Genomic DNA, 13,040 nt, shown 5'->3' with positions numbered 1-13,040 from the left:
AAGGGAGGGGAACCAGGGACTCCACTGCGACTGTGCAGTGAGGCTGAGCGGTCAGCCTCCCCCAGAAAGGGGCCGCCAAGCTCAGCCAGGACAGGGCTGTGGGGGAGGGAACTGGGCAGTGTAGAGGTGGGGCAAATTTGAAGGCCTGGACCCCCAGGAACTGAAGTTAGTGCCCTAACCATACTGGTGATAACAACTGAGTTGGGAAGTGGAATTAAAAGCACAGTCTCTTGCAAACTCAGAACACCCGTGTGTGTGGATTGTGTTGTTGAATCAGCATTCACCAGAGTGCAGTGTATACCACAGGCCATCCGCTAAGCTGAGAGACAGCAGAACTAGACAGGTCCTCTGCTCACATGGGTTCTCCAGATCCACAGTAACTGGCCCCTCACTTGACCTGCAGTGCTGACGCCAGCTCACCCCAAATTCACCTTGTAAAGGATTCAATGCCATCCCAAGTTAGCTCAGTTTTCAAGAGAGCATTCACCATGACCAGTTTTCTAAAGTGATTGTTCCAAGAAATGAGAGACAAGAAAGTTCCTTCCTTTCTTGCTCCAGGAAGAACAGGTTTTTGCCTTGTTTTGATGTGTGCCCCTTACGTGCGGAGAGCAAGGACTCTCTGCCTTCCTCTGTGCTTGTCCTACTCCTCAGTGCCATTCAAAGAAGGCAGGATCAAGCTCCCATCTAATTAAATCAAGTTCATTTCCACTTGACATGCCATTCCTTTTTGCAACTCAATGCTTTTATTACCTAAATAACTCTCTTTCCTATAGAGAGTTGTATTAATAATAAAGCATCTGAAAAATAAATGCCATGAACTGGGGCTTTGGCCTTAAAGCAGAAATGTATAGAATCAAAAATATCAAGTACCTGCCACACAGCAAGAATTTATATGTGTTGATCATAATGAAACCAACTGGTGTCATTCTAGAGGGCTCCGAAGCATGCCAGCTCCGTAGTCCTTTATGTCTCAGCACAGAAAGAATTCAGCAAGAGGCAAAGTAATAGATAAAAAGTGATTTATTAGAATAGGACACTTGTGAGGTTTGTAATGGGGCAGATGAGAAAAACAGCACCCTGAGAACTTACTGAGCTATAGTTCTATAATCAAAAGAAAAATATGGATGAGGCGGGGGTTGGCTGTGGGGGAAGGGGAATGGGAAGACCCTCTTTCTCTTGAGTAGACATCATGCGTCCATCATTAGCTCCTCCTCCAGGTTAGGCAGGACATTTTTCTCATCCCTACATGGTCATGGTAGGTCCACAAATTACTGTTTTTTATGTGTGCAGAGAGCATGGCCTAGGGGTCATTAATGTGCTGACCTCACAGGGCAGTTTGTGAGACTCATGCCACCATTATTTTCTTGTTTGGGAGGCATGTCTTGTGCTTCTGTTGCATGGTTTTGTTGTTAAGCAAGCCTGCTTGGTTTTGTGGTTAAGCAAACCTGCTTTCTTGAGTAATCATTAACTTACAGGGTCTCCCATAGAGAAAAACCTACTTACAATCCCCTAGTGGGATTAACTATGTAATCATCTACTTATCCCTTTACTGTAGCCCTAAGAAGCTGCTCCCTGGACTTGAAGTCCTAACATTCCCAGCAAATAAAATAACTCTCTACTGTCATGTTGCGAGTGTTTTTTAGTCAACAGTTTTGGTGACCACAAAGGGCCCGGGAGAGACTCCTCTGCCTGAGCTCCAAGAACAGCCGGAGTCTTGGGGTCAGCAAAGGCCCCCTGTGCCCATCTGCCTCCTCAGGGTCCAGACGGATGGACAGAGTCTCTCCTGGTTCTCAGACTTCCCATACTGACTGATGATCCCGAGTTTTGTTCGGTGGGCTAGAGCAATTACCTGTCCCACTCTGTTGAGTTTACCGAGGAATACAAAGGGCTCTGTTGAAATAAACCGAGTTTGCTCCACTGTAGGAGGCTGAACAGTCTAGGCTGAGTAGTTGGGTAAGGGCCTGATTTGACGCATTTCCTCAATTCATCTGCCTTAACAGAATTTGTTGGGATAAAAGTAAAGATATTCCATGAGAGCTTTGCTCTGAAGAAAAGGGACAACACTCCTGCCCTGCTGGTTATGGTTTTCCCAGGTGACTGAGAAATTCACGTGGGTGAAGACCGAGTCCTCAAGACATGCAGTGGTCACAGAGGCAAAGCCACTCATTAATTAAGACACTTGCCCGCCCTGGGGCTGCAAATAAGAACTGGCCATTCATTCAGCAATTTGAGCAACCATGGTGGTCTTAGACTGCCAGAGATAGACTCTGAGACACGTAAGATGAGCTACAAGGCCTCTGGGGTGACTCCTGGAAGAATCAAGCTCACAAGCAGCACACAGGTCCATAATCTCACCGGTAATTTTATCCCTGATGAATTCAACACAAAATGTGAAACAGATCAATATTGTTTCATAGTTGCAATAAACATACCATACTAAATCAGGAGGAAAAAAAAGTGAAACAGAATCTCTCAAAAACAAAGCAAGAGGCAGCAGAAAATCAACCTCTGACTAACATCCTAGCCAGAGTAATGCACAACGTATATGGAGCTCATACTTGCAAGTACCTAGTTGGTGGTGGTGGTGATGTTCAGTTGCTAAGTCATGTCTGACTCTTTGCAACACCATGAATTACAGCACGTCAAGGTTCCCTGTCCTTCACTAACTCCCAGACTTTCAAACTCATGTCTATTGAGTCAGTGATGCCATCCAACCATCTCATCCTCTGTTGTTCCCTTCTTCTCCTGCCCTCAATCTTTCCCAGCATCAGGGTCTTTTCCAATGAGTCGGCTCTTGGCATCAGGTGGCCAAAGTATTGGAGCTTCAGCTTCAGCATCAGTCCTTCCAATGAATATTCAGGGTTGATTTCCTTTAGGATTGACTGGTTTGATCTCCTTGCAGTCCAAGGGACTCTCAAGAGTCTTCTCCAGCACCACAGTTCAAAAGCATCAATTCTTCAGTGCTCAGCCTTCTTTACAGTCCAACTCTCACATCCATACATGACTACTGGAAAAACTAGCTTTGACTGTATGGAGCTTTGTTGGCAAAGTGATGTCCCTGCTTTTTAATATGCTGTCTAGGTATTTAATATGCTGTGTTGTCAAAGCTTTCCTTCCAGGGAGCAAGCACTTTTAAATATCATGGCGTCACCATCTGCAGTGATTTTGGAGTCCAAGAAAATGAAGTCTGTCACTACTTCTACTTTTTCCATGAAGTGATAGGACCAGATACCACGATCTTAGTTTTTTAATGTTTAGTTTTAAGCCAGCCTTTTCACTCTCCTGTTTCCACTTCATCAACAGGCTCTTTAGTTCCTCTTCACTTTCTGCCATTAGGTTGATATCATCTGCATATCTGGCTCAGTCTCTTGTGGGGGTCAGTGCTTCATTGCCTGGGTCCTGGTGCACACAAGGTTTTGTTTGTGCCCTCCAAGAGTTTCTGGTGGGCAAAAAAGGTCTTAATGATGCAGATAACCATGATGATGTGGTCACTCATTAGAGCCAGACATCCTGGAGTGTGAAGTCAAGTGGGCCTTAGGAAGCATTACTACAAACAAAGCTAGTGAAAGTGATGGAATTCCAACTGAGCTATTTAAAATCCTAAAAGATGATGCTGCGAAAGAGCTGCACTCAATATGCCAGCAAATTTGGAAAACTCAACAGAGGCCACAGGGCTGGAAAAGGTCAGTTTTCATTCCAATCCCAAAAAAGGGTAATGTTCAAACTACCGAACAATTGCACCTATTTCACACACTAGCAAGATTATATTCAAAATCCTTCAAGTCAGGCTTCAACAGTACATGAACTGGGAACTTCCAGATGTACAAGCTGGGTATTGAAGAGGCAGAAGAACCAGATATCAAATTGCCAACATCATTGGATCATAGAAAAAGCAAGGGAGTTTCAGAAAAACATCTACTACTGCTTCATTGACTATGCTAAAGCCTTTGATTGTGTAGATGACAACAAACTGGAAAATTCTTAAAGAGATGGGAATACCAGACCACCTTACCTACCTCCTGAGAAATGTGTGTGCAGGTCAAGAAGCAACAATTAGAACCAGACATGGAACAATGGACTGGTTCAAAATTGGGAAAAGAGTACATCAAGGCTATATATTGTCACCCTGCTTATTTAATTTCTATGCAGAGTATATCATGCAAAATGCTGGGCTGGATAAATCACAAGCTGGAATCAAGACTGCCAGGAGAAATATCAACAACCTCAGATATGCAGATGATACCACCCTAATGGTAGAAAGTGAAGAGGAACTAAAGAACCTCTTGATGAGGGTGAAAGAGGAGAGTGAAAAAGCTGGCTTAAAACTCAACATTAAAAAACTAAGATCATGGCATCCAGTCCCATCACTTCATGGTAAATTTTGTTGTTCAGTCACTGAGTCATGTTTGACTCTTTGCAACCCCATGGACTGCAGCATGCCAGGCTTCATTCACCTTCACCATCTCACAGAGCTTGCTCAAACTCGTGTCCACTGAGTCTGTGATGCCATCCAACCATCTCATTCTCTGTCATCCATTTCTCCTCCTGCCTTCAATCTTTCCCAGGATTAGGGTCTTTTCTAAGGAGTCGGCTCTTCAAACCAGGTGGCCCAAGTACTGGAGATTCAGCTTCAGCATCAGTCCTTCCAATGAATATTCAGGATTGATTTCTTTTAGAATTGACTGGTTTGATCTCTTTGCAGTCCAAAGGACTCTCAAGAGTCTTCTCCAACACCACAGTTCAAAAGCATCAATTCTTCAGTGCTCAGACTTCTTTATGGTCCAACTCTCACATCCATACATGACTACTAGAAAAACCATAGCTTTGACTAGACGTACCTTTGTCAGCAAACAATGTCTCTGCTTTTTAATATTTTGTCTAAGGTTTGTCATAGCTTTTATTCCAAAGAGCAAGTGTCTTTTAATTTCATGGCTGCAGTCACCATCTGGCAAATAGAAGCGGGGAAAATGGAAACACTGGCAGATTTTATTTTCCTGGACTCCAAAATCACTGTGGACAGTGACTGCAGCCATGAAATTAAAAGACGCTTGCTCCTTGGAAGGAAAACTATGACAAACCTAGACAGCATATTAAAAAGCAGAGACATCACTTTGCCGACAAAGGTCTGTATAGTCAAAGGTATGATTTTCCCAGTAGTCATGTATAAATGTGAGAGTTAGACCATAAAGAAGGCTGAGCACCTAGAATTGATGGTTTCAAATTGCGATGCTGAAGAAGACTCTTGAGAGTTCCTTGGACTGAAAGGAGATCAAACCAGTCAATTCTAAAGGAAATCAACCCTGAATATTCATTGGAAGGACTGATGCTGAAGCTGAAGCTCCAATACTTTGGCACCTGATGTGAAGAGCCAACTCACTGGAAAAGACCCTGATGTTGGGAAAGATTGAAGGCAGGAGGAGAAGGGGATGACAGAGGATGAGATGGTTGGATGGCATCACCAACTCAACGGACATGAGTCTGAGCAAACTCCGGGAGACAGTGAAGGACAGGAAAGCTGGCATGCTGCAGTCCATAGGGTCGCAGAGTCAGACACACCTAGCAACTGAACAATAACAACTACATACATAGAAAAGAGCTAAATTCCTTAACTTGGAATATCTGCTTTTCTTTAATTAAAAATAATCTTTTGAAGTTCAGATTACCTGCCCTTTGTTGCAAATTTCTATATAACATGGCACACACACACTCTTCGCCACCCTGGTGGAGTTCTCTCAGGGTTACTTGAGATGCAGACACCCAGGCTTCCTGCCTAATAAAACAGAACTCTCAACTTTAAGGTTGTGAATATCCTTTAAGTCCACAGGAGGGAGGGGAGAGGGAAAGGAAGCAGAGAGAGAGGCAGATGTATCTTCAGAATGACTAGATGCAGAAGTGGGAGGCACACACCTGGCCATTCCAGCAGCTGTCAAGTAGGCAAGCAGCAAGTCCCCAGAGCAAGAGGTTGAAAGAGGGAGCCTGAGTTGTCCCTGCCCCCGCCCCCCAGGGCTGGGTGAGCCTTTAGGAAAGCCCCCTGGCATAACTTTGGTTGATGAGCCTGGCTATACCAAGCCTAAGGATACCGGGCCTGGATACAAACCCAGAACTGCCATGGGTTCAAGGGCGTGTCTTTCTGAGTGCAGCAGGCTAATTAGGCCACCCCACCCCCACCCTATCAGACAAGTCCGACTGGAGTGTGGGCTGAAACCAAGCATCAAGCTCAAGGGAACCAGCTGGGCTCTTTGCCTCAGTTTTCAGGTTATGTTGGGTGTGGCCAGAGCTGGTGCAGTCCCTGCTCCCCAGACCTGAGACCCAGAAGGAGACTAACCAAGGGCCACGGCCTATGGCATGTGCCTGGGCCCCAGCGTTGTGTAGTTCCCAAGGATGTCATCATACCTGAACTGTGACATCTCAGGACACACAGAGTCTCACCTTCAGCCTCTAAGGAAAAAGCCCCAGAAGCCTCTCCAAGTTGATCTGTCCCACTCTCCTGTCACCTGGACATCACAGAAGACCACAGAAGCGGAGCCCCGGCAGAACTCTGCACACACAGCCCACTCACCAGGCAATCACACACACTCACGTCCACGCATAACCACATGGTGCCCAGGGTACCCCCACCCTGCCCACAGGACTGGGCCCCTCTTACAGGGTCCCTCTTCCCACCCTGCCCCATCCTGACCACCCTGCCATCCTGCCTCAGCCCCTCCCTCTTGCCACCTCTCTCCGCGGGTGAATGGTTAAGAAGCCACGTCTCCTGTGCCCTACCCCCACCCCCCACCCCCGTCACCACAAATGTCACCCAGAAAGGGTGTGAGAAAAGGTCAGGTGACCAAAAAAAAAAAAAAAACCAGCTCCAACAGGAAATGTGCTGTGAAAGTAAGAAGTGTGACTACTGGGGGCGCTCCACCTGCAGCCCCAGCGCAGGCAGGCAGGCGGTGCGCGGGTCTCCATCCGCCCCGCCTCCCCGCCCGCAGGAGAAGCAGGGGTTAGGGCCGGGGCAGCTACAGAAGCTGGCCTGGCTCACAGGCCCGGGAGGCGTCGGGCCAGGCCAGAGCTGCACACCGTGGATGCTCTGTGAACGGTTGTTGAAGCGCAGGCAGTTAATGGCACCTGAGACAGAACACCAGAAAGGCACTGACGCCAAACCCAGGAAAGCCCGCTTCATGAAGGATGGTCGGCGGCCTCTAGGCTCCGCTGGGAGGGTCAGGTCCGGCTGGCTTTGGGACCCAGCCCGCCCCAGCCGGCTGCAGCGGAGCACCCAGGAGGCTCACGAGTCCTCCTGGGCGGAGGGTTTAGACACGGGTGCGGCCGGGATCTCCAGCCGGTCCGCACTGTGGTCCACAACCACTGCCCCGAAACCCCCTCCTCCACCCCTGGATCCTCATCCTGTCACCTCCCCCCACCATGGGACGGCTGACGGCCGGCGCGGGGAAGGCCTCCTCTCAGCCTCCTGGCCGCCCGCACTCCACTTTGAAAAAGGGGTTCTGGGCACCGCCGCCTCGGCCTCCTCGGCCGCCTCCCCTCCCCTGTGCTCCACCGGAAAAGTGTCGGGCCACCTGTGGGCCTCCCCCACCCCTGCCCCGGCTGCCGCGGGTGCGCGCGACGCCTCCGCCCCCGGGACCAGACTGAACCTCGGCAGCTTGCGCTGCGCGGGGGAGAGGGGCCGGCGGGCGGGGCCTGGGCGCCAAGCCGCGCCCCCCGCGCTCGAGCACCGCCTCTCCCGCCCGGACTGCGGGCTGCGGCGGGCTCCGGCTACCGGGCAGTTTGGGCTGCTACGCCGCCAGGCCGGGTACCTGCGTCCGCCGGCGGTAAGTCAGGGCCGGGCCGGCCCGGCGGGCCGGGGCGCGGGTATGGGGCCCTCCCCGGCGCGGAGGGGGAGCGGGCGAGTGAGGCTCTGGGCAGGCTGGAGGAGCCTGCGGGAGGGAGCCTGGGGGTCGGGGTTGTGAGCGGCCAGGCCCCAGGGCTCGCCTGCCCGCCTGGCTCCCCCGCTCCCCGGCCCTCCCCAATATTTCTGACGGACGAGGGCGGGAGCGCACGGAGACTGCAGCGGGCTGGGTAGTCCAGGGTTGCGCAGGCGCCGGGGGCCCATCGCCCAACTCTAGGTTCCACGACCCCTCACGTGGGAACTGGGGAGAAGCAGCCTTCCAGACTTGAGAGGGCTGGGATCTTGGCGGCTGGCAGGAAAGAGAGAGTTAACTGCCCAGGAGGGTGACCACGGATACGGGAGCCCGCCAAGGGAAGAGGTGAAAGCACCTTGTTTGGCATAAATTATGCAAGCACTGGAGATGCCTAGGAGCCCACTCCCTGCGCTGGGCCGCCCTTCCTTCCCTGGGGCCCAGGACCAGCTCCTACCTCTCTTGCCGGTGCAGAGTCACTGAGTGCCAGGCTTCGCCAGAGATCAGCCCGGTCCGTGCGCCTGGCAGACAAGTACACAGTCCGCGATTGGCCGAACCCCACCCCCAAACTCACTGGCTCCTCTCAGGGCTCCTCTCCGCGTGACCCCACTAGTGTGGATACGTTGGTGTCCAGTGCCTGGACTCAGCCCGCTGGGGGGGAGGGGGAACCTGGCAGCAGTCAGTGGTGATGCTGGCCATGCCAGCCGGGGCCGGCGGCTGTGGGCACCAGAGCTTCCTTCAGGACCGCTCGGAGCGCCTCGGCGGAATTCTCACTTTATGGAGGAGGAGACCGAGACTTCTTCCTCCCTGAACTGCCTGGATCCGGGCACAGGCCCCAGGGGGGCTTGGCGCTGTTCTTGGACATCTGCGGCTCCTTCTCTGCGCCCCAGGACATCAGCCCTTGGGCAAGAGAGACCTGAAGCCCATTCTCGGGGTCTCCGCCAGCCCCTCCCAAAATCTGTCCTCTCCTTAGCATTCTCCTTCCTCCCAGTGCCTAGGGACTAGTGCCCTCCCCCACACACAGCTCTCCCCTGCAGAAAGCGCCAGACTGCTCCTCCCACACCTCGCCTGAAACAGAAGTCCAGAACCCCAGCTGGTCTCATTCTGAGAGCTTTCTCCACCCCCTGCTAAGGATCTTTGCCCAAAGGAGTGTCCTGGAACAGGCTTGCCCCCATCCGCCTGAGCCTGGGCCTGTTCCCACTGGGGTGACTGGTGGCACACTGCTGGGTCCCCATGAGCACCCCGCCCTCCCCTCCCCCCCCCCCCCCAGCCACCAAGAGCAGCAGATGCTTCTGTGGTCCTTGTCTTCAGTGCTGCCCCTGGACAAATGGGAGAGCCCTGTACTGGCTCCCCCAGCACAGATGCTGCCCGGGGGATGCTTAGCTAGATAAGCCCTGTGCCCCCAGTCTAGCTCTCGGACTCCATGGCAGGCATGGCACTGGCCCCATGGAAAGTTCTGGATGCTGGTCAGCTAATATTACCAGCCACCATCCCTCCAGGGCCCTTGAACTCGAGAAACTGATAAGAGACCAGATCAGAATTCCAAACAAGTCTTTACAGGTGCTGAAACTGCAGCACAAGGAAGCAAAAACAAGAAGCAGGTGCCCTCACCCGCTCCCCGAGAGGAGCTGCTTCCATCCTGAAATGGAGAGACAACAGGGGCAGGTCTGTGGGGGAGGCAGGAGGCATCGTTTAGGTGGTCTGTCCCCCTGCTTGGTGCTGTGGGGGGATCCTGAACACCACCCTGCTTGTGCTCCCAGCACCTCAAAAATGTAGTTTGTTTGTGGCTTCTTGTATCCTTTTGCCCAGGGGGTGCATAGGCATTGTGATTTTTAGTCACTTGTAGTTTCTTTGTATTGTGTTGCTCACTGGGACGTTTGTCCAGGTGCGAGCACTCTGGTAGAGGACCCCAGGTCCTAGCCCGTCTCACCCACACTGCCAGGACCACAGTCAGGGCCCTCTCCCTTTGTCTCCCTTTCTGGGGGATTCTGAAAGCCCTAATGACTTCCCTTATCTGACCTCTGTCCCCCCTCCCCCAGCAGCAAATGCCACAGACTTGAGGAAGGGTCTCAGCCAGGAGCCTATGCTGAGTGAGGGGTGGGTTCAGAATGGAGCAGAAAGACCCGTCTGCACTCTGGCCTTGCTTCTGGCACCTCCCGCCCCCCATCTACAAAGTGGGGTCACCAGCTGTCCCCCAGGGCCAACAGCTCTGACCCCGTTGGAAGAAGCAAGGCCCGCCCCCCAGCACACCATCTCTTTGGAGCAGGGCTGACTTCAGCTTCCTGAGAGCCCAGCCAGACGCCTGTCCCTCCAGAATGAAGGTCTTCCTGCCGTTGCTGCTGGCTGCCCTCCTGGGCGTGGAGCAAGGTGAGGTGCCCCAGGCCCCAGGCCTCCAAGACGGCTGTGGCCGTGTCACCGGTGCCACTCACTGCCTCCCCGCCGCCCATGAGGCATCACTCCTGCCCCCACCTCCCCTGGAGGCCTCAGGCCTGCCCCAACACTTGGACATCACTGGAACCCCTCCAGGGCCAGGGTCTGGTGTGTCCTTGTTCTTCCAGGTCTCCAGCCTGGGTCCCGTGTGCCATAGGGACCCCATCAGTGCCTGCGCAAGAGGGGGTACCCTCAAGCCTCTGGGTCGGGGCTGGGAGGGGGCACCAGAAGACCTCCTGGCCTGAGACCACGTCCTTCCTGCAGCCCACTGCCTGATGTGCTTCACCTGCCAGAATCAGAAGAGCAACTGGTACTGCCTGAAGCCAACCATCTGCTCCGACACCGACAGTTACTGCGTGACGGTCTCTTCCTCCGCCGGCCTGAGTGAGTGCGGGTGCAGGGCGGCCAGGCTCCCCCAGCCTCCCCCCCTCCTCCACTCACAGCCTCCTTTCCGGTGACACAGAGAACGTGATAGACTTCGGCTACTCCCTGTACAAGTCCTGCTCCCCGACCTGCAGCTCCTCGAGCATCAACATCGGCTTGGCGTCCATGGACATGTCCTGCTGCCAGAGCTTTCTGTGCAACATCAGCGCGGCGGACGGCATGCCGCGCGCCAGCACCTCCGTGCTGGGCCTGGGGCTTCTGCTCAGCCTGCTGGCGGCTCTGCTGTGGGCTGGACCCTGACTGCCCAGCCCAGGCTCCCAAAGCTCAGGAAGGAAGGAAAGCCCAGACCCAAGAGAATCTCAAAGCCGCCGCCTCTGACTCCTCACCCTGCTAGTCCCACCTTCTCGGCCCTGGGTCCCCACAGGCAGGCCTGGCCCCCTGTACCCACACCTGCCAGCTCCCCTTACTCCAGGTCAGCCTTGCCAGGGGAACCTGGGAATGGAGCCTGAGCGTCCGGGAGTCAGAACCGAGTCCCAGGGACACGCAGGGAGGGGCTCCTAATCCCTGCTCCCTCCCTGCCCCCAAGTGCAGAAGATGTGCTGTGTGGACAGGTGTGTGGTCCATGTGCCCAGCTAGGCATGTGTGAGTGTGTTTGGGGGAGGGGTGGGGGTCTGAAGTATGTCTGGAGCCCCAAGTGCCAGCACAGAGCCCCAGTCCCTGGTATCTCTGCATATGTCCTTGTCATTTCACTCACTTAGAGGGTGGCCCTTTGGGGAGACAGGGCTTCCCCTGTTCCCAGGTCTAGGCTACCAACCCAGGAATCTGCTCCCACCCCAGATCCCACAGCCGCCCACCCCCTCCCTCCACCCCACACTCCTGCTGCTTCATTGCCTCAAATAAACACATTTCCACCCTTTCTGGCTCTGGTGTGGCCCTCAGCTTGAGACCACCCCTCCCATCGGGGTCCTAGTAGGGGGGGCAGCAGAGATCCAGAGCCTCAGGTGTAGAGGGGTCTGACGGTTCCCTGTGATGAGCCCCCACCCTGAAGCCCACTTGGAGGCCCTGAGGGAGGGGTCACCCAAGTTCACAGCTAGCTGCCCTCAACTGGGTGGAATCATTTGATCCTCAGGACAGGACTGGAGTGGACAGGGAGACTGGGGCGGGGCAAGGGAGGTGGTCAGCCCAATTCTAGATGGGAGGCAGGACCCTACAGAAAGAGGGATGGGATTGGAAGGGAGGAGACCACCCTGCACATTCTGGGACTTGGGTAGGGCTACCTGGGCCAGTCGGGCTGCAAAGGACACACAGCATGGATGGGGGGGGAGGGGGCGTGCAGGAGCTGAGTAAGGGGGAACAAGGCCCCTGTCTCACGGGCATGTGAGAGGGACTCCCCTGGAGAAGGGCTGGGATGCTTCTCCCTGAGTGGCAGCCCTCCCTGCTCGTGCCTACTCCCCGGCATGCCCCACTGTGGTCTTCGGCCAGCCATGGACCCCTAGCGTCTGCTGTGGGGCCTGGGTTCTAAGCCAAGGGGATTCTTTGATTAGGTTGGTGGCCCAGGAGCAGCGGATCCAGGACTGCAGGGTGGCCCAGGCTGACCAGAAGCTCCCATGTGCTTGAGTCCAGAGTCCAAGGATCACTGTGAAGCAGGGCAAGACAGTGGTCACCGCGGGGCTCCGGTTCTGGCCCATGTCCTGGACCCTGGTCACAGGGTCGGTGAGCAGCTCAGCACAGATGGGCCCTGTGACACCACGAGTGCAGTGTCCTCATCACTGCCACCAAGGAAGACTCCAGCCTACACTTGAGGTTGGGGACCAAGGCAATGATAGAGTTCCAAGGAGGGACAAGAGGAGGAGTCTGCCCTGGGAAGTCAGGGTGGTCCAGCAGGATGAGGAGGGGAAGGAGATCCAGGCCCAGCCTATGTATTGTGGAAGGATCTAGAAGCACATTACAGCAGTCTGGTTGAGACTCCAGGGTGGTAAAAATGTTGAGATTTGAGTGAGTCATTTGAGTGGGTCAGACCAGCATTAAAAACCAAAATAAGAAGCAATTAAAGGAGAAGAAATCAGAACGTCCCCCAGGAATTCTGGTTACCCCTGGAGTCCTGAGTCCTGAAAGCAGAAAGTTCAAGGACTTCCCTGGTGGTCCGGTGGTTGAGACTGCACATCCATTGCAAGGGGCACAGGTTTGATCCCTGGTCGGGGAACCAAGATTTCACATGCTATGCGGTGCAGGGAAAAAAAAAAAGCAAAGCCAGAACACTGCTCCCCACCAGTCCTGCTCCACAAGGGTTAAATTGCAGCCCGTTGCAGCACAGGAGGAAGCCTTCTGTGT

At 53.8% G+C, this 13,040-nt stretch overlaps 1 protein-coding gene and 1 long non-coding RNA gene across 5 annotated transcripts in view; one reads left to right on the top strand and one right to left on the bottom strand.

Moving 5' to 3' along the window:
- The window catches only part of LOC139034095 (uncharacterized), a 64,641-nt gene extending 55,641 nt beyond the window's left edge, over positions 1-9,000 (bottom strand). Inside the window, exon 1 of the long non-coding RNA XR_011486550.1 lies at positions 8,353-9,000. This is a non-coding gene — a long non-coding RNA (uncharacterized lncRNA). The remainder of the gene's footprint in view (positions 1-8,352) is intronic.
- LY6E (lymphocyte antigen 6 family member E) lies at positions 6,854-11,625 on the top strand. 4 transcript variants are annotated; one of them, XM_020892523.2, is made up of 4 exons: positions 7,662-7,808; positions 10,162-10,262; positions 10,590-10,709; positions 10,789-11,625. In XM_020892523.2, the coding sequence occupies exons 2-4, from the start codon at positions 10,211-10,213 to the stop codon at positions 11,007-11,009; spliced, it is 393 nt and encodes a 130-aa protein (XP_020748182.1). In that variant the 5' UTR covers positions 7,662-7,808; positions 10,162-10,210; the 3' UTR covers positions 11,010-11,625. The 4 variants fall into 4 exon arrangements, with proteins under 4 accessions (XP_070320552.1, XP_070320551.1, XP_070320550.1 ...); XM_070464451.1 differs by lacking the exons at positions 10,162-10,262; positions 10,590-10,709; positions 10,789-11,625 and adding an exon at positions 9,938-10,155 and having other exon boundaries at positions 6,854-7,808; XM_070464450.1 differs by lacking the exons at positions 10,162-10,262; positions 10,590-10,709; positions 10,789-11,625 and adding an exon at positions 9,935-10,155 and having other exon boundaries at positions 6,854-7,808.
- The last annotated feature ends 1,415 nt before the right edge of the window (positions 11,626-13,040 follow it).

Source organism: Odocoileus virginianus, unplaced genomic scaffold, assembly GCF_023699985.2.
Source record: "Odocoileus virginianus isolate 20LAN1187 ecotype Illinois unplaced genomic scaffold, Ovbor_1.2 Unplaced_Contig_23, whole genome shotgun sequence".
In the NCBI taxonomy this organism is placed as follows: Eukaryota; Metazoa; Chordata; class Mammalia; order Artiodactyla; family Cervidae; genus Odocoileus; species Odocoileus virginianus.
The sequence above is the reverse complement of the archived record's forward strand: the minus strand, read 5'-3'. Positions and strand labels throughout refer to the sequence as shown.

Bases quoted from the DNA above. Each gene is read 5' to 3' on its own strand.
- LY6E (XM_070464449.1), top strand. From the start codon at position 6,864: ATGTGCTGTGAAAGTAAGAAGTGTGACTACTGGGGGCGCTCCACCTGC. The intron at 7,809-9,455 runs GTAAGTCAGGGC...AAGTCTTTACAG, and splicing joins GGTACCTGCGTCCGCCGGCG to GTGCTGAAACTGCAGCACAA.